The 27,304-nt window shown below is 36.2% G+C and overlaps 2 protein-coding genes across 3 annotated transcripts in view; one reads left to right on the top strand and one right to left on the bottom strand.

Moving 5' to 3' along the window:
• Window positions 1-21,857, top strand: part of APPL2 (adaptor protein, phosphotyrosine interacting with PH domain and leucine zipper 2) — a 31,232-nt gene extending 9,375 nt beyond the window's left edge. The window contains exons 5-21 of one of the 2 annotated variants that reach the window (XM_039338227.1): window positions 2,679-2,766; window positions 4,081-4,119; window positions 4,210-4,268; window positions 4,627-4,773; window positions 5,565-5,647; window positions 6,328-6,483; window positions 10,403-10,591; window positions 11,553-11,595; window positions 11,713-11,769; window positions 11,893-11,981; window positions 12,377-12,535; window positions 12,644-12,696; window positions 15,328-15,502; window positions 16,047-16,083; window positions 16,173-16,313; window positions 17,874-17,921; window positions 19,403-21,857. In XM_039338227.1, the coding sequence (XP_039194161.1) occupies window positions 2,679-2,766; window positions 4,081-4,119; window positions 4,210-4,268; window positions 4,627-4,773; window positions 5,565-5,647; window positions 6,328-6,483; window positions 10,403-10,591; window positions 11,553-11,595; window positions 11,713-11,769; window positions 11,893-11,981; window positions 12,377-12,535; window positions 12,644-12,696; window positions 15,328-15,502; window positions 16,047-16,083; window positions 16,173-16,313; window positions 17,874-17,921; window positions 19,403-19,531 (1,692 nt within the window). In that variant the 3' untranslated portion in view covers window positions 19,532-21,857. Of the gene's footprint in view, window positions 1-2,678; window positions 2,767-4,077; window positions 4,120-4,209; window positions 4,269-4,626; window positions 4,774-5,564; window positions 5,648-6,327; window positions 6,484-10,402; window positions 10,592-11,552; window positions 11,596-11,712; window positions 11,770-11,892; window positions 11,982-12,376; window positions 12,536-12,643; window positions 12,697-15,327; window positions 15,503-16,046; window positions 16,084-16,172; window positions 16,314-17,873; window positions 17,922-19,402 lie in introns of both variants that reach the window. The other variant, XM_039338225.1, reaches the window with a different exon arrangement.
• The window catches only part of WASHC4 (WASH complex subunit 4), a 41,619-nt gene continuing 35,817 nt past the window's right edge, over window positions 21,503-27,304 (bottom strand). The window contains exons 31-34 of the mRNA XM_039338224.1: window positions 26,353-26,549; window positions 25,067-25,166; window positions 23,887-23,959; window positions 21,503-22,848 (exon numbers count right to left, since the gene is read on the bottom strand). Of these exons, the coding sequence (XP_039194158.1) occupies window positions 23,895-23,959; window positions 25,067-25,166; window positions 26,353-26,549 (362 nt within the window). The 3' untranslated portion in view covers window positions 21,503-22,848; window positions 23,887-23,894. The remainder of the gene's footprint in view (window positions 22,849-23,886; window positions 23,960-25,066; window positions 25,167-26,352; window positions 26,550-27,304) is intronic.

Raw genomic sequence — 27,304 nt, 5'->3', positions numbered from 1 at the left:
CTCTCCATCAGGTAGCTGACTTGGTTAAGCCTCAAAGAGTTGAGCCTGATTAGTATTTGGTTGGGAGACCACTAGGAAATCCAATCTAGTGTAAAATAGATTGAGAAAAAAAAACATTCTGGAAAAAAGAAGTCAGTGGCTTTTTTCATATTGTTAGCAAAAGAAAAACTATATGCATGTAACAAGGAAGATTTTACTGTTTTCCTGAGAGTTCCCTCACCAAGTTATAATATCCTGGAGAGAGAAAATTCATCTCTTTTAATAGCTCAGTTCTATGTAAGACTATGCATACAAATACAGAAAGCACTACGGACAAAATTTATCAACACTTCCAGAGAATTCAAGTACAAAATATTTTTGTTGAAGAGTCCATTATCCTGTCCATCTTTTTAACAGAATGCTTAACAGTGGTATCCTGGGGCTAAAATGTGGCAAGGTGTTTGTCAAATACATACTACTGGTGGATCTTCAAAGAAAGTTTCTGTGTTCTTCCCCAGATGCTCTCCCTTCCCACAGTGTAAACCATTTAGTGGCCCTTGTGTTTGTTAATGATGATGAATCCTACCTTAAGTCTCCTTCTTGTACTTACATATCAACCCACACATGAAAATCAATAACTGTTTAAAAATCTCCCTTGGATATTACAGTGTTCTGCTAGAAAAAGAAAAAAAAAGGAAGAAAAACATAAACAGCTATTTGTTTGGTTTGGATAAAAGAGCTACATGGGCAAAGCAATATGATGTGCGAATGAAACTGAAGTTTGCAGAATCAATATAAACATTCAAGTTAATTTTGCTTCAGAGCCTTTCAAGTAAACTCTTCAGTTATTGGATAACATGGAAACTTTCTTGCTCAACTGAAGCTATATAGTGAGATGTTATTTGTGAGTTGAATCTTTGCATTTCCTAAAGTAAAGGGAATAATCTTTGTGTTCAGCTTCATTCACTTTTAAGATATGATTAGTTTTGTCATTAAAGGCAATTCAGATAATACATGCAGACATTCCAGATTTTGAACTTGGACACCATGTGGGAAAACTGCAGAGTGGGAGATTCTCTTGATCAGCCTTTACAAACTGCTGCCTTCTGAGAGTGTTAAGTTGTACTTCCAATCATCCTTACACTGGCTGGAGAAAAGTTGCACTACAAAATTGAGAGCACCATCTGCATTTCCTCATGAGAATCAGATTTTCTCCTGTTTTATAAACACAAATAGTAAATCATCAAAATGATAACAAGGAACAAAATCAACACATCTTTAGAATGCAAACATTAATATGGGAATACGTATACAGGTAATCCTCAATTTACAACAGTTGCTAAGTGAATCACTGCAGTTATTAAGTGAATCATGTGTTTATTAAGTGAATCTGGCTTCCCCCATTGACTTTGCTTGTCAGAAGCTCTTTGGGAAGGTTACAAATGGTGATCACATGACCCCAGAACAATGCAGCTGTCATAAATACATGCCAGTTGCCAAGTGCCCAAATTTTGATCATGTGGCCATGGGTCGTAAGTGTGCTACAGTGGTTGTAAGTGTGAAAGCCAGTCATAAGTCACTTTTTCCAGTGCCATTGTAACTTAGAATGGTCAGTAAACGAATTCTTGTAAGTTAAGGACTATTTGTAAATATAAACTGAAGAAGAGATGTATGAAATCATTTACAAATTTGAAAGCTCACTCCAGAAACTTTTTGCTATAGATCAGCAGTTCTCAACCTGTGGGTCGCGACCCCATTTGGAGTCGAACGACCATTTTACGGGGGTCGCCAAACAAGGCGATCCGCCATTTTTCCCTCAGGGGGCGCGCCGCGCATGCGCGCCACGCATGGGGGTGCCCCGCGCATGGGCCGCCCCGTGCATGGGGGCGCCGCCGCGCATGTGTGCCGCGCATGGGGGTGCCGCCGCGCATGGGGGGCGTCCTTATGACCGGGGTCGCCGTATAAAAAGGTTGAGAACCACTGCTATAGATGAAGATAATCTGCTGGGATCTGCTTTATAAATATAACTTATTCTGTAAACCAAGCATGGATGAGTCCTTAAGGAAGGTTTTAAGACACTGGTTATTTTTTTCCCCTTCTCCCCCCTCCCTTCCCAATACTAATCATCAAAACAGATGCACTTTAAGTACTCTTTTATTGATCAAAAGATGTTCCGCAAAAAATACATCAGGCTGCTAACTTCTTATTGAGGCTGATTTATTTTTGAAGGTTCCTACAGTGAACAAGAGATAGGACTTGACAGCTAAAAAGGCATCTGTCTGTCAGTCATTTAGTCCCTGCAATTATAAAGGAGCTTAATAGTAATAAAGTTCAATATTTAACTATTCTATATTAGAAAGTTGATAATTCCATATTAAGAGATTCAGAAATTAGAAGACATACTGTATGCATATGAAATCAAGAGATTGCTGAGATGTGAACACATATAAAATGATTTTGAAGATAAATATTATTCTAATATATATAAATGTATCTTATATATATTAGGTGGGATTCCAATCTGCCTGTAGAAATAATGTTGGTTTTCTTCAATCCAGTGTCAATTTTTTCTTCCTTTCTCTAATTTCCTTTGCTTATATCAGCTTTATTATGCTTATTATCTAGAGATTAAATTGAGGCTGAGAGATATTTCCAGAGTTGTAGTACCAAGATAGTATCATTGCTTTCTTGTTTTTCAGCTTAATGTTTTACACACTGAACTGGCAAAACAGCTTGCAAACACAATGGTTCTTCCTATCATCCAGTTTCGTGAGAAAGATCTTACAGGTAAATAATTGAAATGTTTCTTCCTTGTTGGGAATTTCCACAGGCTGTCTTCTCAGAGGTAGTCCTCATTTAACATCCATTATTTCAGTGACCATAAGTTACAGTATGAAAGTGCTGAAGAAAGGGAATGGTGCTTGAAGCCCCAGATGGTCACATGAACAAAAATTGCTCCCGCCCTCATTTACAACCCCCTTTTGGCCCTCTGCCTGCGTGTTGTTGCCAGCTGCCCCTACTGACCAGCCCAGTGCACATACCACAAATACACTTTATTTGTGTCAGTCCAGTCAGGGTCTCTGTTGCAGTTGCATCCCATCGAGGGTCTGTGCTTACGTTCTGCTCAGGGCTTTCATTTGAGCCACCTCCGGGGCCTGTGTTCATTAAAGAAGGACCAGTCTGGGATGCAAAAGGAAGCCAGTGTACAAACCAAGGCCCTGGTCAACGTGCAAGAGAAAGTTGCAGTACCATAGAAGTCAGTGTAAAAGAAGACCCTGACTATTAGTGCAACGTGAAGTGAGTGTAGTGACTAGCAGGGCTGGGTGATGGGGCAGCTAGCAATAATGGGTAGATGGGTTGCCCAAAGGGCAGAGATGAGAGAGACATAAATGGATGGGGTGAGTTGAAGTAAAGACAGTCCCTAATCTTGAGAAATGCTGTTGTTGCTAAATGGAGGATTTATGTGCTATTTCATTTAACAATCCTGTCACCTAGCGACAGCGTTGCCAGCACCATATAGGGTAGTTAAGTGAGGACTATCTGTATATGGTGTCCCAGAGAGAATGTATGAATAGAAAATTAAAGGGAAGAAATAAGCTATTTTTTATTTAAGGGATCTCAAAAGATATAGGCAAGAATAATATATCGAATAATAATAATACTGAACACAGTCCAACTTACCAGAACATTCCCCTACATATTTATTTTAAAATAATATGGACAATCCTGGTGGGTGTGGTTACATTACAAAAATGGGGAAAAATGAAGGGAATGAGATCTTGTCTACAGCCTTCAGGCTTTTACCCATCCTAGTCATTTCTAGATAGGCTGCCAGATTCTCCTGCTGTATTGGCCAAAGGAGTTCTGGCCATTGGATTCAAAATAGAAATTGTGATAAAACAAAGATGCTACAAGGACAGCAGCTTTCCTTCCCAAGTTTTCTTGGGTTGATTAATAAAAACTATTTGGTGAGAACTGTATAGAGATTTGTAAGTAAAGCAAATGGAAGAGTTCTATTTCTGTCCAGGATTTAATCCACATATCTGAAAAAAATATGTAATACATATAGTTGGTTTATCTTCTCTACTTCTTCCCTAGAAGTAAGCACTTTGAAGGATCTCTTCAGTCTTGCAAGCAATGGTATGTCTCATATTTTACCTTTGGTTTAATAGAATTCCCTGGTGCATGTGCAGCTTCAGTTGTGAGGCTCACAATTGCCTTTTCTTTCAGAACATGACATCTCCATGGCCAGATACAGCAGGCTACCCAAAAAGAGAGAGAATGGAAAGGTATGCGTTTCCAGTTTTAGATTATTAGAAAAAACAAAAACAAATTCTAGGCATGTAGAAAAATGCAAGTGAGCAGAAACCTGACTTTGACGCATCTATATCATACAAATAAAAATGTGATGGAAAAGATTGCTTAAAATTTATGGTAGTGTTTGACTTATTTGGATGTGCCTTTCAAATGATGGGTGCAGTTCTCGGAATGAGTGTCCTGATTGTTAAAATATGCAGAATAATCCAAATGCTTTCAATAGACTTTGATGTGATGTTATCTGTTGTATGTTGCATTCTTCAGCCTCTGTTGAAAAAAAAAACTGTCTGCTGATACTTGTCTGGGTTTTACAAACATTTTATTGTTCAGCTAAAGGCTGAAGTTGTCAAAGAGGTCGCCAGTGCCCGAAGGAAACAGCATCTGTCATCATTACAATATTACTGTGCCTTGAATGCTTTACAGTATCGTAAAAGAATTGCCATGATGGAGCCTATGCTGGGGTATGCACGTTCACAGGTATGTAGCTGAAAGCAGCATAGTTTTGTAGCTAAGAAGGGAGCTGTGAATTATTTTATAGTACAGTGGAATATCTCATTTGCAAATGGTGTTTCTTATGTCTGAGCATGATATAGCTCCTAATATTTCAGCCACTTTATATTCAAAGCACCTGTGTTCCCTAATATTGTAAACCAAACCTCTGATCATTTTCTTGAGTGAACTACAAACATGTATAAATGATAGTCTACTGTTAAACAAATGTTTAATGTTTGTTAAATAAATCGTGTGCAGAAACTTCCATGAGTTTTAACTGAAGTGAGGAATATTGATGGTACAAGAGAGAATACTTGCAATGATTTCTTACACACACACAAACACAGAGAGGGGGGGAGGGGGGAGAGATGGATTCAAGGTCATAGAAAGTGAATTTCAAAGATTATTTTGCCTATAAACAGTGTTTCTCTTGGTGCCCGCCTGGCTTATTCTTTTTAATCCTTTTATTTAAATTTTTCAAAGCTTCTGGGATTATATTTGTCCAAAATACCCTTGAATTTCACATTGCTCCATTGATATTCAGAAGAGTAAAAGTAAGCTGTAAATTAAGAGTGAATCTCCTGCGTCTAGAAACTGTATAGGTTGTTTTGCACTAAATATACCCATGGTGACTATTTTATGAATAAGCAAGCCACCTTTTTCTCTAAGGATCCACAAAAAGCTCTCACCTCAAGGCTTCAGGATCCTTGGAGTGAGCTATTTGCTAATCCAAGTCTTCAGTAGTAGTATTCCAGCTTCCTTTTTATACTTTTCAGATTAATTTTCTGAAGAAAGGAGCAGAGATGTTTTCAAAAAAACTGGATGGCTTCTTAACATCGGTTACAAATATGGTGCAGAGGTAACATTATATTCCAGCTTACATTGCTTTGCAGTTTTGGGAAGGAGGAAAAACATTGCTTGTATTGTTCTTACCTACATGAGCAAGAAGGGAGAGGGAGAGAAAGGGAGATAGAATTGTCTGGATGTGAAAATACCTTCGAAGACCTGTTCAGGTGTGATTTATATTGAAATCCAACTGATAATTGCCCATGCTGGCTTGTGATAATAATACTTGTACTCCATATATCTGGAAGATGTTGGCATATAATTTATGCTGCCTAATCAGGGATCTTGAAAGTAATTGGGGTTTTTTTTCTCCCACGTTACACCTCTATATAGTTGCAACAAGTTAAAAGACGGGAAATGGCACTAAAATAGTTTACCTAGAGATAAGCTGCAACATAACGTATCACAAAAGTGATTTCTAAAAAGTGTTGTCTGCATTTTACAGGGTACCTGATTTGGAGCTATGATCAGCTTAAAATTTTTATCATATAGGATGTATATGAAATCATGCTGCCATTGTGATTCATAATTACTTGCAAATGCACATTTTTACATTGGTTTATAGCTCTTAAGTGATTATGAAAAACATATTTGTAAATAATCTTTAATGTCCAGCTGTATGAATTGCATACATAAAAGTTCATAAGAAGTAGCATGACAGTGAAATGCTTTAATTTTATTTATGTATTACAGCATCCAAGAAGAATCAGATGCTGAAGTTGAAGCAATGCGGGTATCTCAGCAAGATCTGCTTTCAGTTGGTGAATCAGTATATACGCCCGATTTTGATGCTTCTCCTGTCATCAACAAAAACCTTATCCAGAAAGCAGGCTACCTTAACCTTAGAAAGTAATGTGGAAGCTCAGTAATGTTTTATTTATCTTGGTCATTTCAGCTTTTGGGGGGGGATTATCAGTACTCTTACCTAATTCGGACCAATAAGTGTGCTAAACATAAATGAAACATCATTTTTTATATTTACTTTGAATCTTAAAGGGTGATAAGATCCTTCTTTTTTTAAAAAAAAAAACAATTTTTATTAGTTTTCCATTTTACACCAACAAGGCTTAAGAACCAACGTGGAAATAGGGTTATCAATTAAAAACAATAACATTATAAATATACAGCTCACACAATATTCATTGAAATTCCCCCCTCTCTCTATTTAGAATATTATAAGCAAATTAATACAAGTCTAAAAAGAAATTCATACATATAAATTCCAATAAAAAATTTTCAACAACTCATTATCAATCCTGTAAAATCCTATTTTATGTTTTATTAGTTTTTCAAATGTTTAAACTTAAACTAACACACTCTCTCTATTTAAAATATTATATTCAAATTAATACATTTCTAAAACAAATTCATTCATTAATATATCACTCCATATAGATTCCATTAATCAACAGCTCATTATCTATCCCATAAGATCCTGTTTTACGCTTTATTAATTTTTCAAACCTTTAAACTTAAACTAACACATTTATATACTATTCAGGTACCCCAAGTTTCTCTTATTTAAACATATTATTTCCATAACTAAATTCTTACATCTCTCAACTATATTCTATTTTTATTCAATAATTCTCCAATTATTAATTTCATCTCTTCCATTATTTCAATCTTTTTCTCATTATACCACCCCTATTATTAAAAACACATAAAAAATACTAAGAAAGAAAAAGAAAAAATAACACGAAGGAAAAAGAATATAAATAAACCAAGGAGACAAAATGAAGAAAGAAGAAAGGAAAAGAAAAAAGAGAGAAAAAAGAAAAAATATCTATCATTCCAAGAAACATATTCTTACTATATTTCAATATTAAATTCTAAATCTTTTTGTAATAAGCTCCCTTTTGACAAAATCCACATCCAAATCAGTCCAAGTCGCTATAAATCAGTGGTTCTCAACCTGTGGGTCGGGACCCCATTTGGAGTCGAATGACCATTTCACGGGGGTCACCAAACAACGCAGTCCGCCATTTTTTCCCCCCTTTTCCTTAGCTGTGCTACTCCCTTTTATTCTATTGGCTTTTGAAAGCCAATAGAATAGACTCTCTTGAATAGAGTCTAATTCTATTGGCTTTCAAAGCCAATAGGAATTGTCCAGGCTGTCTCTGCCCTGCTGAGCCCGCCAAAAGTCCCATTCTGCAAATGGTGCTGCACCAGTTGAGTAGTCCTCGACTTACGACCGGTTGAGTAGTCCTCGACTTACGCCCGGTTGGGGGTCGCGGCATTAAAAAGGTTGAGAACCACTGCTATAAATCCTTTACCACCCATCACTGTAATCTTAAATTCAATATTTATATCTTATTCTGGGTTTCTTTCTATTCCAAATGGGTTTTCATAATAGAGTCTCTAATTCCTCAAATAAATCTCCCATTATCTCTTGCCATAACATGTAGACCAAAAGTGAGTCTTCCATTATCCATTTTATTAAGCTGATATAGGAATTGTAGCTGTTCTCAATAACTCATAACTGAACGTCGTTTCCCATCTTTTTTAAAGTTACATAGAATTTAATTGGCATCATTTTCTTAGTAGGCTGTAGATAAGATGATGTATAGTCCTCTTTGATCAAGTATTGCTCTTCTTCTGTTAGTTTTTTCTCTGTCAAAAAGTCAAATGGTGTCTGTAAGTCATCTTGTCCTTCTCAAGGCAGTTGAACATACCCAACACACGTTCCCCCTATTTTCCCCACAACTTCGTGAGGTGAATTGGGCTGAGAGTGTGACTGGCCTTGAAATGGAATAATTTCTTCTACTTATTGTATCCATTTAAAATGACCCATTGGTAGAATTTCATTGGTTAATTCCAACCTATGGCTTGAAAATAGAGCAGCAGTATCATAGAAAGGAGTACGGTTTGTGTTTCCTCATACAGGTTATTGGATTACATTTCCTTTAGTCATAGCTAATTGTATTATGAGCATTATAGTCGGTATCTGGATGGTTATATGGCTAGTGTCTGACAACTAATTGGAAGTAAACATTTCTTCTAAACTCCTGCCAGTGCCAGAAAACTGTTGCTTCAGCAACGGTCTGAAGCATCTTTCCTTGTCATAAATGCTGTTAGTACAGCATTGTAAAGCTTTCACAGACTGTTTGGTGGTCTTAATTTTATTATTGGGAATGTTGCCACATGTTTTCTGAACCTGTAATCCAGATCCAGTGATAGGAGAAATTATTCAGGAAATACTGAACTTTGTCCAGTCAAAGTCAAATGGTGTCTGCAAGTCATCTTGTCCTTCTGAGGTAAAATCCTCCATCTCCTTATTGTAAATCATTTGCTCCTTAACATCAAAAGTCTTTTCCAATATAGGTTGATAGTCCAAATGGAAATTTGATTCATCCATCTCAGTGGGCTGAAGACAAGGTTGAAAAGAAACCTCTCGGATATAACCCCCCTCTGCTGTTTCTTGACTTTCAAAGTGCTTACTTACACCTTGTGCTTTATTTTGTCATTGAAGTGAAATCTCTTTTGTGTAAGCAACTATCATCTCAGTGTTTTCCAGGATTTTATCCAATATATACTTATAAGTGAAATTTAAACAAGTTTCTTCCGTTTCTATCATATTTAAAGCCATCGTTCTTTTGGGAGAAGAAATCAGTCAATATCCGCCCCACCCAGCTATACGGCTTCTTTATCTTTTTCCTTTATAATAATTTAAAAGCCAAAGTCAAACTCCAAAAGAAAAAAAAATAACAATTGCAATGAGTAATTTCACCAAAAGATCGAAATTTCTTGGGGCTCCCAAATATCCAAAAATAAAATCAACCAATAAAAAAAATAAAAATAAATTTTAGTTTCTTTTTATAAGCTTCTCTTCCCCCACTAAAAAACGCCGCTTTAACAAAGTAGGGAAATAATTAAAAAAAAAAGCTTATCACAGGAAAAAAAAGGAAGGTAGAGGTAAAAGAAAATCTCACCTAATCTTCCATGGTGGGTTTGTTTGCTTAGATGATCTTATGGCTTATGGTTGGCGCAGCTAAATGATTGGCCATTTTACTGACCGATCTTTACTCCGTCGGTCCAAAGGAGATACTCGGACTACAGAAGATCCCGCCGCTCCTCTGCAGTCATCCAAGAAGCCTCCTCAACGGTAGTCGCTCCTCCAGAGCAACTTTTCAACCCACTCAGGGGTCTACCGGCGGAGGAAACTTGGCCGGCGAAGAGACAACTCTCTTCGCTTGACCGCACCCCCGTGACCGGAAGCTCCAAGATGCTTCTTGTACTATGGAAAAATGCACTAATAATTAAAGTGCTAGGAATCCAGATATGCATATATGCATGTATGAGGGACTTTTTAAAGGTCCATACACAGTAGGCTTCAACAGGGAGAGGAGCTGGGAAAAACAGCAACTACTACTTTTTTTTCCTGTACAGAACATTTAGCCTCTGCTTATATAAGTTTATTAATATCTAGATATGCTTTAGACATTGCAAATATCAATTCCATTTGTGGGATGCATCTAATGGTGGCAAAAGTAACAGTCTCTACTTGTCCAGCCATATTTAGTAACTGTATAGGTAGGTTACTGATCTGGACATTTCAGACAATGAACCCTGACTCCCCAATGTAGCAGTGTTATAAAATCCAGCACCTGGAAGTAAATAAAACTAGGATATAGTGACATAGCCATAACAAAATATAGTCTTAAAAATCCATGTGCTGAAGACAATCAGATGGGCTTGTTGGAACGAATTTGGCAAATATGTTCCAGTACTGTTTTTTAAAATCTTTAAATGGTCTATTTTTTTGCAGCAAAACAGGCCTTGTGACAACCACATGGGACAGGCTGTATTTCTTCACTCAGGGTGGAAACTTGATGTGTCAGCCCAGGGGTGCAGTAGCTGGTGGATTGATTCAAGATTTGGACAACTGTTCTGTAATGGCAATTGATTGTGAAGACCGACGTTACTGCTTTCAGATCACGACTCCGACTGGAAAACCGTATGTGGGTCAGGATTTCTGCTGGGCATCTGCTAGAAGGAAAGCTTCGTCATTCTTGGCGAGGCTGCATTAACTGAGCTGCTTTGTATACTTTATTTCCTCCACTTAATCTAAATCAAGTTTTTCTGGTTTATATAGGAATTACTGCAAAAATAGTTTTGGCAATATACATAGCTTTCCAGTTTAAAGAAATCAAGGGTCAGAGACTATAGCAATTTTTTTCAGTTACTTCCCCATATTATGGAATAACTTCTTGTGAGTTTAGTGTCCCTCCCTGTTGAATGTAAGTCACCAGGAATAACATTTGGAACTTAGCAGTATAGAAATTTAAGAAGGTTACTGTTGTCAGATTCTAAGAAAGAACAATTCAGGCATTGTATAATAATTAGGGCCATTATCGTACTGTTTCAGCAAATGGGAGCCAATTTGGTTAAGGTGGTTAAGGCTCCAGCCTAGAAACTAGAGACTGAGTTCTAGACCCTCCTTAGGCACAAAGCTAGCTGGGTAGCTTTGGCCAGTCGTTCTCTCTCAGGCCTAGAACCAGAAGAGGTTTAGCAGGCAATGCTAAACCACTTCTGAAATCTTGCCAAGAAAACTCCAGGGATTTGTCCAGACAATTTACCAGGAGTCAGTACTGACTTGAAAGCACACAAGCATATTTCAGCAAATACAAATAACCTTGTATCTATATGTCAAGCACAAAATACGAAAATGGCTTTTTCTTTGCAATTGTTTCAAGGCCTAAACATTAGGTCTTTGGTCTAGAATGTTTAATCAAAAACATTTTGATTGTTTTGATTTCTAAGGCCACAACATTAATATTCTGCAAATTCAAACTTTTGGATCTCAAATTGTATTACTGTGTTGTATTTTTCATTCATGCAGTTTTGAGCATGAATGATATGTATGTGATAATCCAGGGAAATAATACTAATGGCTGTGTATTTTTTTTTTTTTTTAGAGGCATAACCCTCCAGGCAGAAAGCAAAAAGGAATATGAGGAGGTAAAACATTTCACTGTGAAGGGAAGATTTCAATTTGTTAGATAAAATCAGTTCTACCAATTAAGAATTCAAGAATATCCAGGTGCCTTATTTTAAATATTTGCTTTGTTGTTACAGTGGATAAGTGCAATCAACAACATTTCACGACAGATCTATCTGACTGACAACCCAGAAGTGAGCAGGTTTTAAATTTTTATTCAAATGTATTGCCTTATAAGATATGTTTACTTATGATTCTGTGTTTATGCAAGAACTTTAAACAGTATTACTCACGGATGCACCTCTGTTTTACTTCAGGCAGTTGCCATTAGGTTAAATCAGACAGCACTACAAGCTGTGACCCCAATCATGAGCTTTGAGAAGAAGCAAGCTAGTCACTCTTCCAGGTACTTTCATATTTGCCTTGGGATTTGTTCTTCCCCACTGAAAATAAAGCCTTCTTTTCCTTAGCATGCAATTTTAGTATAAGCAGAGAATTCTGTCCGGGGGGAATATTTAATCCTGCATTTCCTGTTCTACTTATGAAGTGAAGAACTGTTCCACAACACAATAGATGGGTCATATAGTATATTTATCAGTCACATGCCAACGAATGAGCATTTGCTTAAAAGAGACTCTCTGCTTCTTCAACTTATTCTTTCTCATTCATTCTCTGAAACTAGTAAAAGACATGAAAGATGATACTTTAGTTATTTTTAATGGATTTTTCCATTCATAATAATCCATCGTGCTTTTTGACTGCATATTTCAAATGTTCCCCTTCTCATCTCTTTTCCTTTAGCCAGGAGGGGAAGAACATGGATATTCTGAATGACCAGACAGTCCCTGAGGAGTCTGCTGATGCTCTCGTCCCCAACGAGTTAATTGCACCTGGAACTCCCATTCAGTTTGACATTGTGCTTCCTGCAACAGAGTTCCTAGATCAGCACAGGGGTGGAAGGTACAAACTGCCAACAATCTTTCTTTTGACAAGGAGCTCTATTTTTTCTTTTTTTACTTTTCTCTTAGTATTGGAAAATGGTCTTTTAGAAATGCTGTTTTGTTGCAGACGCACCAACCCTTTTGGAGAATCTGAAGATGGCGAGAAAGAGGATGAAGCAGGTAGATATGCCTAAGTACTGTTCATCACTCTTTGCTTTGGTTCCAAAGTCATCCAGATTAATGTCCCACTTTCAAAGGCAAAGCTATTTTGCCTGTGCTGTTAAGACTACCTGGTAGTCTGTTTATTGTCCTACTGCAGTGATGGCAAACCTTTTAGAAACTGAGTGCCCAAACTGAAACCCAAAACCCACTTATGTATCGTTGGGTGCTGAGTGGGCGTGGCCAATTGAGTGGGCATGGCTGTGGTGGTAATGGCAGACTGGGTGGGACTAAAAAGTTCAATCAATTCCAACTTTGCAAGATCTTTTTTTTCCTGCGAGAAGTTGAAATTGATTGATTGAGTGAACCTTTTTTTTTTCCCACATGGCGGTGGAGGCCTAAAGCAAAAAGGTTTTATAAAACCCAGCTGAAGGCCTAGGACTGGGGCAACGGCACGCGTGCCCACAGAGAGGGCTCTGAGTGCCGCCTCTGGCACCCGTGCCATAGGTTCGCCACCACTGTCCTGCTGTAAGCAAAAAGCTGTTAAATGTGGGATGAGCTGAATAATGATTTCCTTTGGCTTAAAAATGTATAAGCAAAACTCAGCAATGCTTCCGGTCTCTATAGGATGGAGACATGCAGTCTTTTCTAGGCTGATTTTAATTTTTGAAATTCTCTGGGCAGAATGAGGAAAGAGCCTAGTATCAATTAAGCATGTTGAGTGTGCCCGTGGTATACCACTCTCCACGCACATTTTTTAATTCAGTTTTTTCCCGTTTGATACATTAGCTTTATTTATAATAGTGGATGGAATGACTGAAGGCACTTTTCACAGTTACCATTCTCATTGCACGATTTCTCAGTTATTAGAAGAGTTTAGCTGGTGACTAGAAGAGTGCAAAAATTAACTTGTAGCCCACCCCTACCTTTCCTTACTGCTGCACTTTTTTCTGTGGTAGCTTGGAAAGGAAAGTCTAATTTCCATGAGGGTAAGCAGTAAACATTGGAGAAAGGATACCTTTAGTGCTAATATGGCTAAGAATCTGGGGGTGGAGATGAGAGGAGTTTCCTACCAGGAGGAAACTCTCAAGCTATACAAATATAATAAAGAAATGAATAAAGATAAGCTCCAGCATTTGTGCTCAAATTGCATTTGCATTGATTCCATATTTACAAACCATGATTGCAAGGGGCTGCTAATTATTTCATACTCCGAATGTGATAGTTTATAAAAATTGCATTTGCATTGATTCCATATTTACAAACCATAATTGCAAGGGGCTGCTAATTATTTCATACTCCGAATGTGATAGTTTATAACTAAGTATGTGAACTGCCCCACTGAAAGAATGTTTATGAATGCACTCTCTGCATAGGAAGAGACAACCTGGAGCTTATATACATGTGCAAGCTTTAAAGTTAATCTCAAAAGCGCTTTGTAAATGATCGGACCAGACTTCTGGTCAAAGCAGTCTCTTTCTCTCCCAGTGTCTTGCTGGGTGAAGAAAGGGTGAGTAAGGAAATTCAGGAGGAAATACAGATAGTCCTCTTTTAGCAATGGACTCATTTAGCATCCAAGATCACCGCAGATGGTGACTGCAGCCAAAAAATTAAAAGACGCTTGCTCCTGGGGAGGAAAGCTAAGCCAAATCTAGACAGCATACTAAAAAGCAGAGACATCTCCCTGCCAACAAAAGTGCGTATAGTCAAGGCCATGGTTTTCCCAGTTGCAATGTATGGCTGTTGAAAGTTGGACCATAAGAAAGGCTGAGCGCCAAAGAACTGAGGCCTTTGAACTATGGTGCTGGAGAAGACTCCTGTGAGTCCCTTGGACTGCAAGGCGATCAAACCAGTCAGTCCTAGAAATCAATCCTGATTGCACTTTAGAAAGCCAGATCCTGAAGTTGAAACTCAAATACTTTGGCCACCTAACGAGAAGGAAGGACTCACTGGAGAAGAGCCTAATGCTGGGAAAGATTGAGGGCAATAGAAGAAGAGGACAACAGAATGAGATGGCTGGATGGAGTCACTGAAGCAGTAGGCGTGAGCTTAAATGGACTCCAGAAGATGGTAGAGGACAGGAAGGCCTGGAGGAACGTTATCCATGGGGTCACGATGGGTTGGACACAACTTCGCAACTAACAACAACATAGTTACAATGGTGATGAAAAAGTAACTTTGCAACCAATCTCACATTTATGACTTTCTAGGTCTGTAAAGCAAAGGAAAGCTAAAATAAGATAAGTACAGTGGCAGTTTCTTAGTGGCCACTTCATTTAGAGACCAAGTTGCCGATCCTGATTGTGATTGCTAAACAAGGACCACCTGTAATAAGGAAGTGCTGCTCCTGCCTGCTTTGGTTCTTGCCCATATTTCATTGGTGTATAGTACCTGGTATATTACCCCAAAAAGAAAGCAGCCGTCCATGAGCAAAATGAATGTAGCCTTGATATTAGATGTTTTAGAGTATTTATCACTACTTGAGCATCTATGTCAACTGAGATTTGAAATATATTGCAGATGGGGAGACTTCTTTTTGAAGTAATAATTTTTGCAGGAATCTATTAAAGAAAATTGTACTTATGTTGAAAGGCAGTATAAACAGATTTCCTTCCATTTCTCTCCTCCCTACTCCTGCCCCACAACCCCCAGAGTCACTCCTGCAGCACATGTTTGTGGTTCGGTTTTTGGGCTCTATGGCTGTCAGATCTGACCACACAGTGGAGGTGATCTATGAAGCAATGCGACAGGTGTTGGCAGCTCGGGCCATTCATAACATTTTCCGTACAACTGAATCTCATCTCTTGGTCACCAGCAATGACCTGAAGTAAGCAAACTTTGCCTTCTCTAATCCATTCCCACTTAACTTTCCCTCTTTTAGTTTTATGCCCTCTCTGTGGTTTTAGTTGTAAAGTGATTATAGGAATGGAATCAACGGTCACAGAAAAAACATTAGGGAGAGGAGGCAGACTTTGTTATTTGATGCACATCTGCTCCAGTGTTGGTCCTTCAACAAAACTGTGGGAGGAGCTAAAAACCTAAGAAGAGCTTTGCTAGATCAAAGGCATGTCTAGTCAAATCATCTTGATACTTTTCATTACTCAACTAAATAGTCACAGTCTTGTGCATCCCAAGCTGTAAGTAGTGAAAAAAACTACTGATGATGAAGGCAATGCTAGCCTTCATGAATGGTAGTTATTGATCGCTCTTCTTCAGGGCCTGGAAAGGGGAGGGAGATGCCATGCCCCATCCCTTATTGGCAGGAATTTCAACTTCATCAAAAATTGTATTGTTTATAGAAGGTTTGCTCTGGATTCAGTCATGATGGAGTTTATTGCCTTTTAAACTTGAACATATTTTTCCATTAACAGATTGATAGATCCTCAAACACAAGTTACAAGATCAAATGTAAGCACATGCTTTCTTTTATCACTACAGAAAAATTGCAGTCCCTGAGAATTTAGGTAAATTTATATTATTTTCACTTTCTTTTTCAGTTTGAACTAGCCAATGTGACACAGTTTGCTGTTCACAAGGAAAACAAGAGGCTGTTTGGGTTTGTGGTTTGTGCCTCTGAATTGCCAGGTGAAGAGGGCATGAGTGCTTATGTGTTTGAGAGTAACACCGAAGGTGAAAAGGTATGGAAATAGCTTTGTTGTATAATTAGAATTCATACATGTAACTGCTTTCTTCAGTGAAATGCAATGTTATGAGCTAATGACCCAACTGTTTTGTAAAATGCAGTCAAATAAAAACAGCAATAGCAGCAAGTTCATTATAAGAGTATAGAATGTGTAACTAGGCAGCACCTCTTTTGCAATCCTCAGAATGGATTGGGTCAAACATTTTGAGAGATTTATTTCCAGTGTTGTTTTATTTTTTGTGGAGTTCCAATTCTTAAGCTTCCCAACTGCTTGTTACTCTTCAAATAATCATCCAAAATTGATCCTGATCTTGTCCACTTTCAAATTATAATTTTAAATTTAAATTTTGAATTAGATTCAAAATCTAATGCAGCCTTCAAACTAACATGTCCTCTTTAATACCAGTAGACCTTGACTTATGATCATTTAACGATGGCTTGAAGTTATATTGGTGCTGAAAAAAGTGACTTAGATCCCATCCTTGAAGTTTTAAAAGTTGCACCATCTCCTGTCTTGTGGTCATGATTTGGGCACATGGCAATTGGCTCACATTTACAATGGTTGTAGCATTCTATCATCACAATCATCCCCCACTGACTTTGCCTTTGACCTTCTCAGCCAGCTCCGGTAAGCAAAGTCAGTGGGGGATGCCAGATTCGCTTAATGATCACATCAATTCACTTAATGGCCATGGTAAAATGTTCGCAAAATTAGGTCTAGTTACACAATGACTCGCTTAACAATTGAAATTCTGGTCCAGTAGTAGTTGTAAGTCATGGAGTACCTGTAACATTGATATCATGGGCTTATTTCAGTTCAAGAAAGTTTATTTTATCCTTCCTTTATAATTTGAAAAAATAACTCAAGATAGCAGTTTATTTGTAGCCCGCTTTTATTTTATTTTTTACAAATAACTCAAGGCAGTTGAACATACCCAACACACGTTCCCCCTATTTTCCCCACAACTTCGTGAGGTGAATTGGGCTGAGAGTGTGACTGGCCTTGAAATGGAATAATTTCTTCTACTTATGGTATCCATTTAAAATGACCCATTGGTAGAATTTCATTTGTTAATTCCAACCTATGGCTTGGAAATAGAGCAGCAGTACCATAGAAAGGAGTATGATTTGTGTTTCCTTATACAGGTTGTTGGATTACAATTTCCTTTAGTCATAGCTAATTGTATTATGAGCATTATAGTCAGTATCTGGATGGTTATATGGCTAGTGCCTGACAACTAATTGGAAGTAAACATTTCTTCTAAACTCCTGCCAGTGCCAGAAAACTGTTGCTTCAGCAACGGTCTGAAGCATCTTTCCTTGTCATAAATGCTGTTAGTACAGCATTGTAAAGCTTTCACAGACTGTTTGGTGGTCTTAATTTTATTATTGGGAATGTTGCCACATGTTTTCTGAACCTGTAATCCAGATCCAGTGATAGGAGAAATTATTCAGGAAATACTGAGCTTTGTCCATTTATCTGCAGTTTTAAATAGGTAGTTTAATCAAGAAAAAAATGTAAGTGGTATTAAGGCAGCTTCTGTTTCTTCTGTAGATTTGCTATGCAATAAATCTGGGGAAAGAAATCATTGAGGCTCGAAAGGTAATATATTTAACCTCATACTCCTTATCCTCTGAATTAAATCTTGCTTTTGATTCTCTGGTATTTATTGTTATGACTACACAGAATTCAAACAAATCATCTTTACTTTAGAATTAAGAGGATATGATCTGGAGCTAATTCTATACAGTAAATTCTATAAACCTAAATAACAACTCTTGGTATTGAATTGAATGATTTCAATGTTTTGTATAGTGCCAGCATTGTGCATGTGATGTGCTTAGGGAGACCTTCAGCCAGTAACCAGGTATAGATAACTAGCATCTAATTTGCTTATAGATATGGAACAGGTTAAGTATCTACTTCCGCTGAACTTAAGCATATTGAGTTTTCAATAAATATTAGATGATAAATTAGGAAAAAATGAGCTTTATAATGAAGGATTATGAAGGTCAATACAAGGTCAAAGAAATAAGCTTTGACAAGTTCTTGGGTTGTCTATTTGCTCCTCCCCCCCCCCCCATTGTCTTGATATAACAGCAGCCTTCAGCATGATTTTTAGGACTGAGTTTGTTTCTTGGAAGAGTCAGTTTGATTTTGTGGTTAAGGCATCAGGCTAGAAACGGAAAGACCATGGGTTCTAATTTTACCTTAGGTACAAAGCCAACTGGGTGGCCTTGGGTAGTCACTTTCTCTCAGCTCTAGGAAGTATGCAATGGTAAATCATTCTAAAATTATGTCAAGAAAACTAAAGGCAGTTTAGTCAAGGCAGAAGTCAAAAACTGACTAAAATGTCTGTGTGTGTGGGGGGGGAGAGTTTCCTGGGCCATGTAGACCCCTTCAGAAATTATACATTAAACATGACTGGAATCCAGTATTTTGTTTGGAGCTTATAGTTTTACACACCCACCTGAGCATAAATCAAGTATTGCAGGATGTGTTCTTATCATTTTGTCTTCTAACAAGCAGGTGTTTATGTCACTAACTTTGGAAGCTGTTTTGTTGGAGTACCCAAAATAATCTTAAAACTCCCAAGTATGCAAAATTAGGCCACCCTTATTTGATTTCCATTTTTCTAGTCTAATTCAAGAAATATACACAGGAATTTTTGCACGCACATGAACAGTTAAGAACTGTTGTTTCTCCATCATCTAATAGAATCATGTTAAAAGAATTCCAATATAATGAAAATGATTCTAGATATTATTTCAGTTGGAATTAAAAATGTCAACTGAAAGCTGACTTCAGGAAAGTAAAAATATGAAGTCAGTTTACAATGTCTGTAAGATGATTAACAAAACATTTTCTAGCCATGTGAATTGTTAAGATATACAGTACCTTATAAGAACTTTAGAGAAAATGTCACTGCAGGCATAAATAGCAAAGGCTTTTAGTGGCTGGTCTGGTGTGGGAACACAACAGAAAGGAAACTGGCTCTTGATTTATAGGCTGCTTTTTGAAGACATTCATGAAACTAGATTTTATTTGCCTTGAATAATTTTCATTTGTCATTTTAATTATAGGATCCAAAAGCTCTAGCTCAATTAATATCATCCATGCCTCTGACTAATGATGGAAAATTCAAGTTACTGAATGACCAATCAGAAGAAGACAATGTTGTACATGGAGAAGGACAGGAGTCAGAAGCATAATTTGTAATTTCTCTCAGTGGAGAGATGATGGTGCCCATAAGAGAGAATGCCCTGTGCTCTCAGCTGTGGTCCAACATAGATGGGCTAGAAGAAACACCAAGAGATGAGAACTTGATCCAAATTTTTGGTATAGAAAACTGACAGTCTTTTTAAAATTCTTCCTCAGTACCAAACCATCTTGTTACTGATGGGAGGACCACAAAGTCATCACTGCTACCAGCAAAGAATTAATTCCTCATGAACATGCATTCACAAAATTTATAAATAAATACACACCTATTTCACATAATTCTAGCTATAGTAGAGAGGAAGGAATTGCACAGGGCACAAAGTTTCTGAAAATCTGGAATAAAATACAGAGGCACTTCACAGACAAACTAATATTTTGCATCTTAATTGAAATAAGTAGAAGAATTGAAGTGTTTGGAATATAATCTCAGTGATAAATACTTTATTTGCTCCTATTTGTATACCTTTTTGAAAAGTAATGGGAAAGCTATTTTAAACTAGGCGATTTAGAAAGATATTCAATAAGAGTTTCTACTAATATTTATTTTTATACTTTTATCTGAGTTAAGCTTTCAGAATTAAGTGCCTAATTTGTGATAATGTAAAACAAAAAACCCAAGTGAATAGAAAATAGATGGACCAGAAAGCAAGTTAGAGCTATTATGAATCTCAATCATTTATCAAGGCTGAAAAAAAGAGTGGGTGGTTATCACTGCTATTCAAATAAGACTGTTGGCTAACATTTTTGCACTGTTTTGTAAGACAAGATAACAACTTTCCTACTTTCGCATGAAAGTTTAGAAATTTGATAAGAAGATGGACTCCATTCCTCAGACAAAACAATTTCTTCAAACCTAGATATAAGCAGCACCAGAAGCACTTTCACACTACCCTGGGAAAAGCAGTTTCTTCAGAAAAAATCAAGCTGGGCACAGCAGTGCTTATACTATCTTCTTTAATTGACATTCTTCCTCGTGGAGCCAGCACAAATTTGGATATATCTGCTTTGGCAGCTTTAGGTTTACTCTTTTAAATTAAAAACACGCTGTAAATAAATTACAATGATAGCTGGATCTTATGAAAAATTTTATCTAACTTTAATCGTTTATATGATGTTTTAATGTTAAAACAAGGTCCACATCTCGTACCACAGCAGTTTCAGCAATAATGGCTAAAGTAAGAGCCTGAACAATAGATGAGAAAGCGGTTCAATTATGAAAATTATAGTACAGGACATGTTATGATTTAATAACATCTTAAGATTTTTAAACTAGAAGACTAGAAAAATGCCAGTAGAGATTCTGAAAGTGTATTATTGTACTGAAGTTTTCTGTATTAATGATATTCAAATTGTTCTAATTAGTACAATAAATATAAGTAGATCAAATCATTTAAGTGCAATAAGCTTATATTAGCTGAAGCTGTTCCCATGTTAATATTAACATCCAATCTAGTTGATACGAACTACATGCAGTGAAACAGAAATAGATCGTATTTTGGCTGCTCTAGAGATTGAAGCAGAAGGTGCCCTCTTAATTTGCCTAGTCATATTACTCTGTATTGTATAGATTCCATACAGAGGTATCTTAGTAGTGATCAAACTATAAATAAAGAACTATTAGAACGGACTGACAATGATTATATTCAAACAAGTATACTTCACTTTTTATCCATTAGAAAGAATGTGGGGCATATTTCTAAATGAATTTTATTTCAAAACTTACTATAGAATAAATTATATTTCAGTTAGCCATATGAAATTGATTAAATCAATTTTAGCATTCTGTTTTAGCTGTAGATTGAAGTATCTACATTGGTAAACCTGGTTCTCATTAAAGATACAGCAAAGAAGTCAAAACATCCCAGGCTTGTGACCATTATATACAAATCCATTTTTTTTCAAAGTTTCATTTATTAACATTATGTACAGAACATCTAACAAAAAAGTATTGAGGTAACAGGTTTTTTGTTTTGTTTCATTTTGTTTTTGTAAATGAATTAGAATAAGACATGTTATAGTTTTGTCTCTTTCATTCCTGAGAATGTGAACATAGATGGAATAGGTCAGAGTAACTCAATGACAACAGGATCTCCCTTCAGTAACTTTGGCAAAAGCTCAAACATACAAATGTACAAAATATTCATGGCATTGCTGAGTCAATCCCTATCACTCCTGGTAGGCCTTGTGATTTTATTTTGGAAGACCATGTAACAGCTAAGAGAACCTTTACTGGAAGTGACCTAGACATTTGTGTTCAATTACGTATTTCACAGAAAATAAAGATTCCTTACAAATAAAGATTAAGAATTTGAAAGAGAAAAATCTCTCTGTGGCATGCTTTTGTAAATAAAATACATGGAGAAGATGCCAAAGCTACTGTCTCCATGTTGGAAGACAGATTATTCACAAGATGAAACAGAAGAAGGCAAACAATAATTCCATGTCTTACTGAACCCACCACTGATCCTATACAATTACATTAAATAATTCCTAATTCCCATTTAATCTGCAACATATATAACAGCTGTGAAAGGCTTTTATTTACTGAAAGCCCAAGCACTATAACAACTCTTTCTGTGGCAGAAGGACACAATATTAGACTTCCAAGAACTCAGTTGAATTCAAAGCCCAAATTATTTTTGCACTAGGTTTTACAGTTTCATTTTTTGTAAGAGTAGCATCCTATATTCACAAAGCTCTATGTTTACATATTCATAATAACATTGCATATACTTTAGAATCTAGACAATTAAGGATGCTTTTTCCAGTATCTCACAAAGATGTTAGTTTAGTTAACACTGTACAATTATCCTTATATCTAAAATAGGAGTCTCTCAAATTAAATGCCAAAAAGGTATGAAAATGAGTATGTTTATTACAGCACATAGCTACCTTAAGTTTAGTATGCTTATACAGTCTCTGGGACATTACAAGTTGTCCATTTAAGTCAGCAGTCTAATTGGTAAAATCTATGAATTAGTCTTTTTTTTCAACGGGGATTATATGCACTGGGAAGCAAGCAGTAACAACCATATTAAGGATGTCATTTTATACATTTAGTATTATTGAATCCATTAGGTATAAGAATATTTTAAAACTTTCTAATTACAAATTTTCCCCCTTATCAATCACATCTTGGATCAAAGTAGCATATTTGACTGGAACTCCAAATACAGTCCTTAGTGAGTATTACAATAAATTATGTGATATTTCACAGCAGGTCTGGCTCACTATCAGACCGATGAGGTGGATGATCTATGCCAATCTGGTTCCATTCATTTCAACAAATCACAGTTGCTCTAGAGTTCTACAAAACATAAAGCAACAAATAAATCAAGCTACACACTCCGAGAAATGTTCATCTTTTCAACTGCCTCCCCAAATTATCCTTAATCCCCAGGAGCAGATTTAAGTGAATGAAGGAGAAAAGGAATCTATTAGTAGACAAGCACAACTGAAAATTTCTTTTTAAAGATTAAAGCTGTCTGTTTTTAAATTTTAATTTTTTAGTTTGTTCCTATTATTCATTTTTTTTGCAGTCAGATGGTAATCAGAACTTTTTTTTTAAAAAAAAAAAAAGCATTTTGGAAAAAAAATAGGTGAAATGGCACTTTGTAAGTAGAGCTCTGCACCCGTTGAAAATTATTCAGAAGAAACAATTCAGACCTCATTCAAAGACAGCACTTCTCAGCTACTCATTAAAGTAGGCATCTGTGTGAAAGGTGCAGTTTCAGGGATTTACCACAAAAAACACCTCTCTTAAAGTAACATGCTTTCCTTTCTTCTGAGGAAACCTGAAAAAAAATCAGCTTTAAAGAACAGCTAAAGAAGTGCTGGCTGATGCAAATTGCTTCTTCCAAATCATTTTTCAAAATATGCACAGCTCTCTTTTACACTATTTACACTATGCACAGCTCTCTTTTACACTATTTACACTATTTCACTGAGGTAATACCATTTACTTTTGCCATTGTGTTGAATAAGAACTCACCCTGAACCAGAATCAATAAGTAAGCATTATTTTCTCACCCATTACTTTTGGATAGGTAAGCCTATCCAAATTCAGTGCAATTTATTGTCCCCCCCTTTATAAAATAAATAATCAGAATTCACAGTTATATCAAGGAATTCAATTTCAATATGATGCTACAATTTAAACAAGGTTTGCCAGAAACATAGAAAAAGTACAATTAATTTTAGGGTAGGAATCCTCACCGTTTTGGAGGAACGTAAATAAATTATATTTCTGAATGCTTCAAAACTTAAACGTCTATGTTAATATAGCTTCTAAACTGGAAACACTACTAAGAAAAGCCATATAATCACATCCATAAATTAACCATACCAGAGCTCTCATTTTACAAGAGGATCTGCAGAAGTAGAATTTGAAAGGTCGTTGCTTGTTTTTGCAGGTTCTTCTATAATACAAAAAGAGCTTATTTTAACTATTTTATATTTTCAGCATTGAGTAAAAAAATAGATGCTTTTTACACATTCGTGCAATTAATTCTGAACTAATAATTTCCAATGGACAGATGTTTGTGAAGGGCTTTTATATGGGGTAGAATATCAGTAGAAATAAAAGAGTGAAATTTATCTAAATAGCAACAAACATCTTAGCTAATATGTAAATTACCTCAAAATGCAAAAATTTGCCACGCTCTAAAACTATTTTGTGAATAGACTATCCCACAATCTGAAATTCCTATATTTTATTTTCTGTTTATTATTCTCTCTTCTAAACATATATACTTTCCAAAAGAACATCATTCCATTTATCAGATGAAATGGACAGTGCCACGTAAGAACTTAGGCTATAATAAATGCATTATTTTTAAAGTATTACAGATCTTTGTTGTATTTAGCACTACAGGTAGTCCTCAACTTACAATCATTCATTTAGTGATGGTTCAAAGTTACAACAGCATTGAAAAAAGTGACTTATGACTGTTTTTCACACTTTACAACCATTGCAGCAGCCCTATGGTCACATGACCAAAATTTGGATGCTTGACAATTGGTTCATATTTATGACAGTTGCAGCATCCCAGGGTCATGGGATCACCTTTTGTGACCTTCTGATAAGTAAAGTCAAAGGGAAGCCAGATTCACTTAACAACCATGTTATTAATTTAGCAATTCCTGTGATTCACTTAACAACTGTGGCAAGAAAGGTTATAAAATGGGGCAAACTCACTTAACAACGATCTCACTTAGCAACAGAAATTTTGAACTAAATTGTGGTTGAAAATCAAGGATACCTATAATAGCCTACTATTTCATTATGTTTTCTAGAAATTGTTCAGTGAAAAACCACAATATTAATGTGAATTATTCCACTAGTCTGAATTACCTACTCATTCTCTAAATTGGTGATAATAAAATTCAGGCTCATAGAAATGGAAAGCTATTTTTTTTACTAGTATTTATTCCTCCATGGATTTGTAGCTTAGTGCACATAGGAATGGAAAACAATTTGCATTCAGTGCCAGAACTCCCCAGAGAGCAGAATATTTCCTACTAACCTTCACTGTCTCTTTTATCTTGGTTTTCTTCTGCTGCAGTTTTATCTGCTCTAAAAAAGATCCGTGCGCTGCTTAATGAGAAATAAAGTAGTTCAAATTCCTGTGAGAAATGAAAATAGATCTGCATGTTTTAACATGCCACAGAATCACAGAATCTCCAAGTTGCTTTAAGGTGCATGAATATATGAAACTCCCATAAATATTGTGCACAATTTATACCTGAATTATCAATAGCATATTATCAACACAATTTGGTGAAGAATATTATTCAAAGCAAAGAATTGAATATATTTTTCTTCATTTTACTGTTAATACCCTACTTATAATGTACTTATTCCTAGATTACCTGTGTTCCTTTGGACAGTTTCTTGTCCAAGATCAATTATTTATAATCCATTAATAAAGTTTGCTCCAGATGTCATTATCCCCCCCTCAAAAAAATCATTTCAGCAGCACTTTTAGATGGCCCTTCTGAGTAGTTAAAGGAAAATTTTTCAGCCTACAAGATTTTGCATTATTTTGGATGAGTCATAGGTAATAGTGCCATAAGCCTTAAATTAATTTAAGACACTCATTTCAACCCATTAAAAAAAAGAATCTGACTCAAATTATTTCCTTAAGATAGTTGAAGCTTCCAAGAGAGGAGAACTGTAGATGCCTCTGCAAAAGACCAAGTAAGTGGTGAGTAGGCCAGTCCCTTGGAACTTCTCCAGATAAGGACAAGATAGGAGATTACCCACAAATGCTCCAGATACGTGGAGAGATATGTAAAGAAACCACATGAGAGTGGATTTTTGTAGTTTTGAACACCAGGAGACAACAGTATTAGCCATCTTGCTCACAACTGTAGTGGAGACTTTTAAAGATCAGTAAGTTCACTTTCTAATAACTTTTGGTATTGATTAAACCAGGGCTGATTTAAATTAATTTTCCTAAGAGGGTCACTTAAGAATCTGGGACTATTGTGGAGGGCAACTGCCACTCCCCCCAACACCATCCTCCCGTTTCCAATGCCTCGCACCCTGGCACCACGGACTGGGCTTGGACATCCATGGACCGCATGTGGCCTACAGGCCATGAAATGCCCAGGTCAGGATTAAACATTAGCGATTCACCAAAACTGCCTTCCAGCAAAAACCTATGGGTGTTTTTTGAGTATTTTAAAAAATTATTGTATTATTAGTACTAAATTAATGAAATTTTTAGGAGATCCTATCTTTCAGTGTGCATATACCTATTTGATATTTAAAAGTCATTTGAGACTGTAATTTAATGATTTAAAATACCTGCAAACAAACTTCCAGTCGCTTATGAGTAAGATTCATGGTCTGTAGCAACTTCTCATCTTGACTAGCTGACTGGACATTCTGCTGCTTTGATAACGCTCTGATTTCTTTCACATATTTCTCCCGTACTGACTGGAACCAATGAAGGGAATCAAATTCTTGGTACTGGTCCAGGAGTTTCAAAATGTAAGCCACACCTGAAAGATATGGATATTCCCACCCCACTCCCAATTAAAAAATAATAACAGATTTTGCACGGTTTGTTTTAAATTGGCCTAAATTTATTCTTGATTTATTTTTATTTTGATCAAAGGCCAGCATAACACAAATAATTATAACTTGAAAAATAAAATTTAAAATATAAAACAAAATGATAACATTGTAATAAAAATTATTAGAATGCACTTATCCTGAAATACCGATAAAATTACATTTATAAAATACAGTTTATAATTAGAGTATTTAATTTACAATTTACAGATTACAGATTAAAAAAATACAGATTACAATTAAAAAGGGTATTTAATCAATTTACACAAAAAACAGGCAAATGTATACACATCCCAAAAAAAACTTTAACACAAAGACAGGACAGAAAAGGAGTCAGAAAGAGGGAGAGCTCTATTAAAAGGAGGGAAAGAAGTAAGCTGAGCCAGGACAGACAAAGTGGGGGAAAAAACCTGGAGAGGGATGAAAAAGTTTTTGCCTCTTTGATTTCAGCAAATATAAGGTGATTTCCCCTTCCCAATTCACAGTTGCTGATCACTGAGTAAATAATTACTCAGTCACTCAATAAAAATATTATTGAGTAAATAAAGCAATTCTACTCCTATATATTTTCAAATGGTTAGAAGGAAAAAGGAGGAATACAAGTAGTCCTTGACTCAACAGTTCATTTAGTGACTGTTCAAAGTTACAACGGCACTGAAAAAAATGACTTATGGTTGTTTTT

This window comes from Crotalus tigris, unplaced genomic scaffold (genome assembly GCF_016545835.1).
Source record: "Crotalus tigris isolate CLP2741 ecotype Arizona unplaced genomic scaffold, ASM1654583v1 scf7180000017694.5664430, whole genome shotgun sequence".
In the NCBI taxonomy this organism is placed as follows: Eukaryota; Metazoa; Chordata; class Lepidosauria; order Squamata; family Viperidae; genus Crotalus; species Crotalus tigris.
The sequence above is the reverse complement of the archived record's forward strand: the minus strand, read 5'-3'. Positions and strand labels throughout refer to the sequence as shown.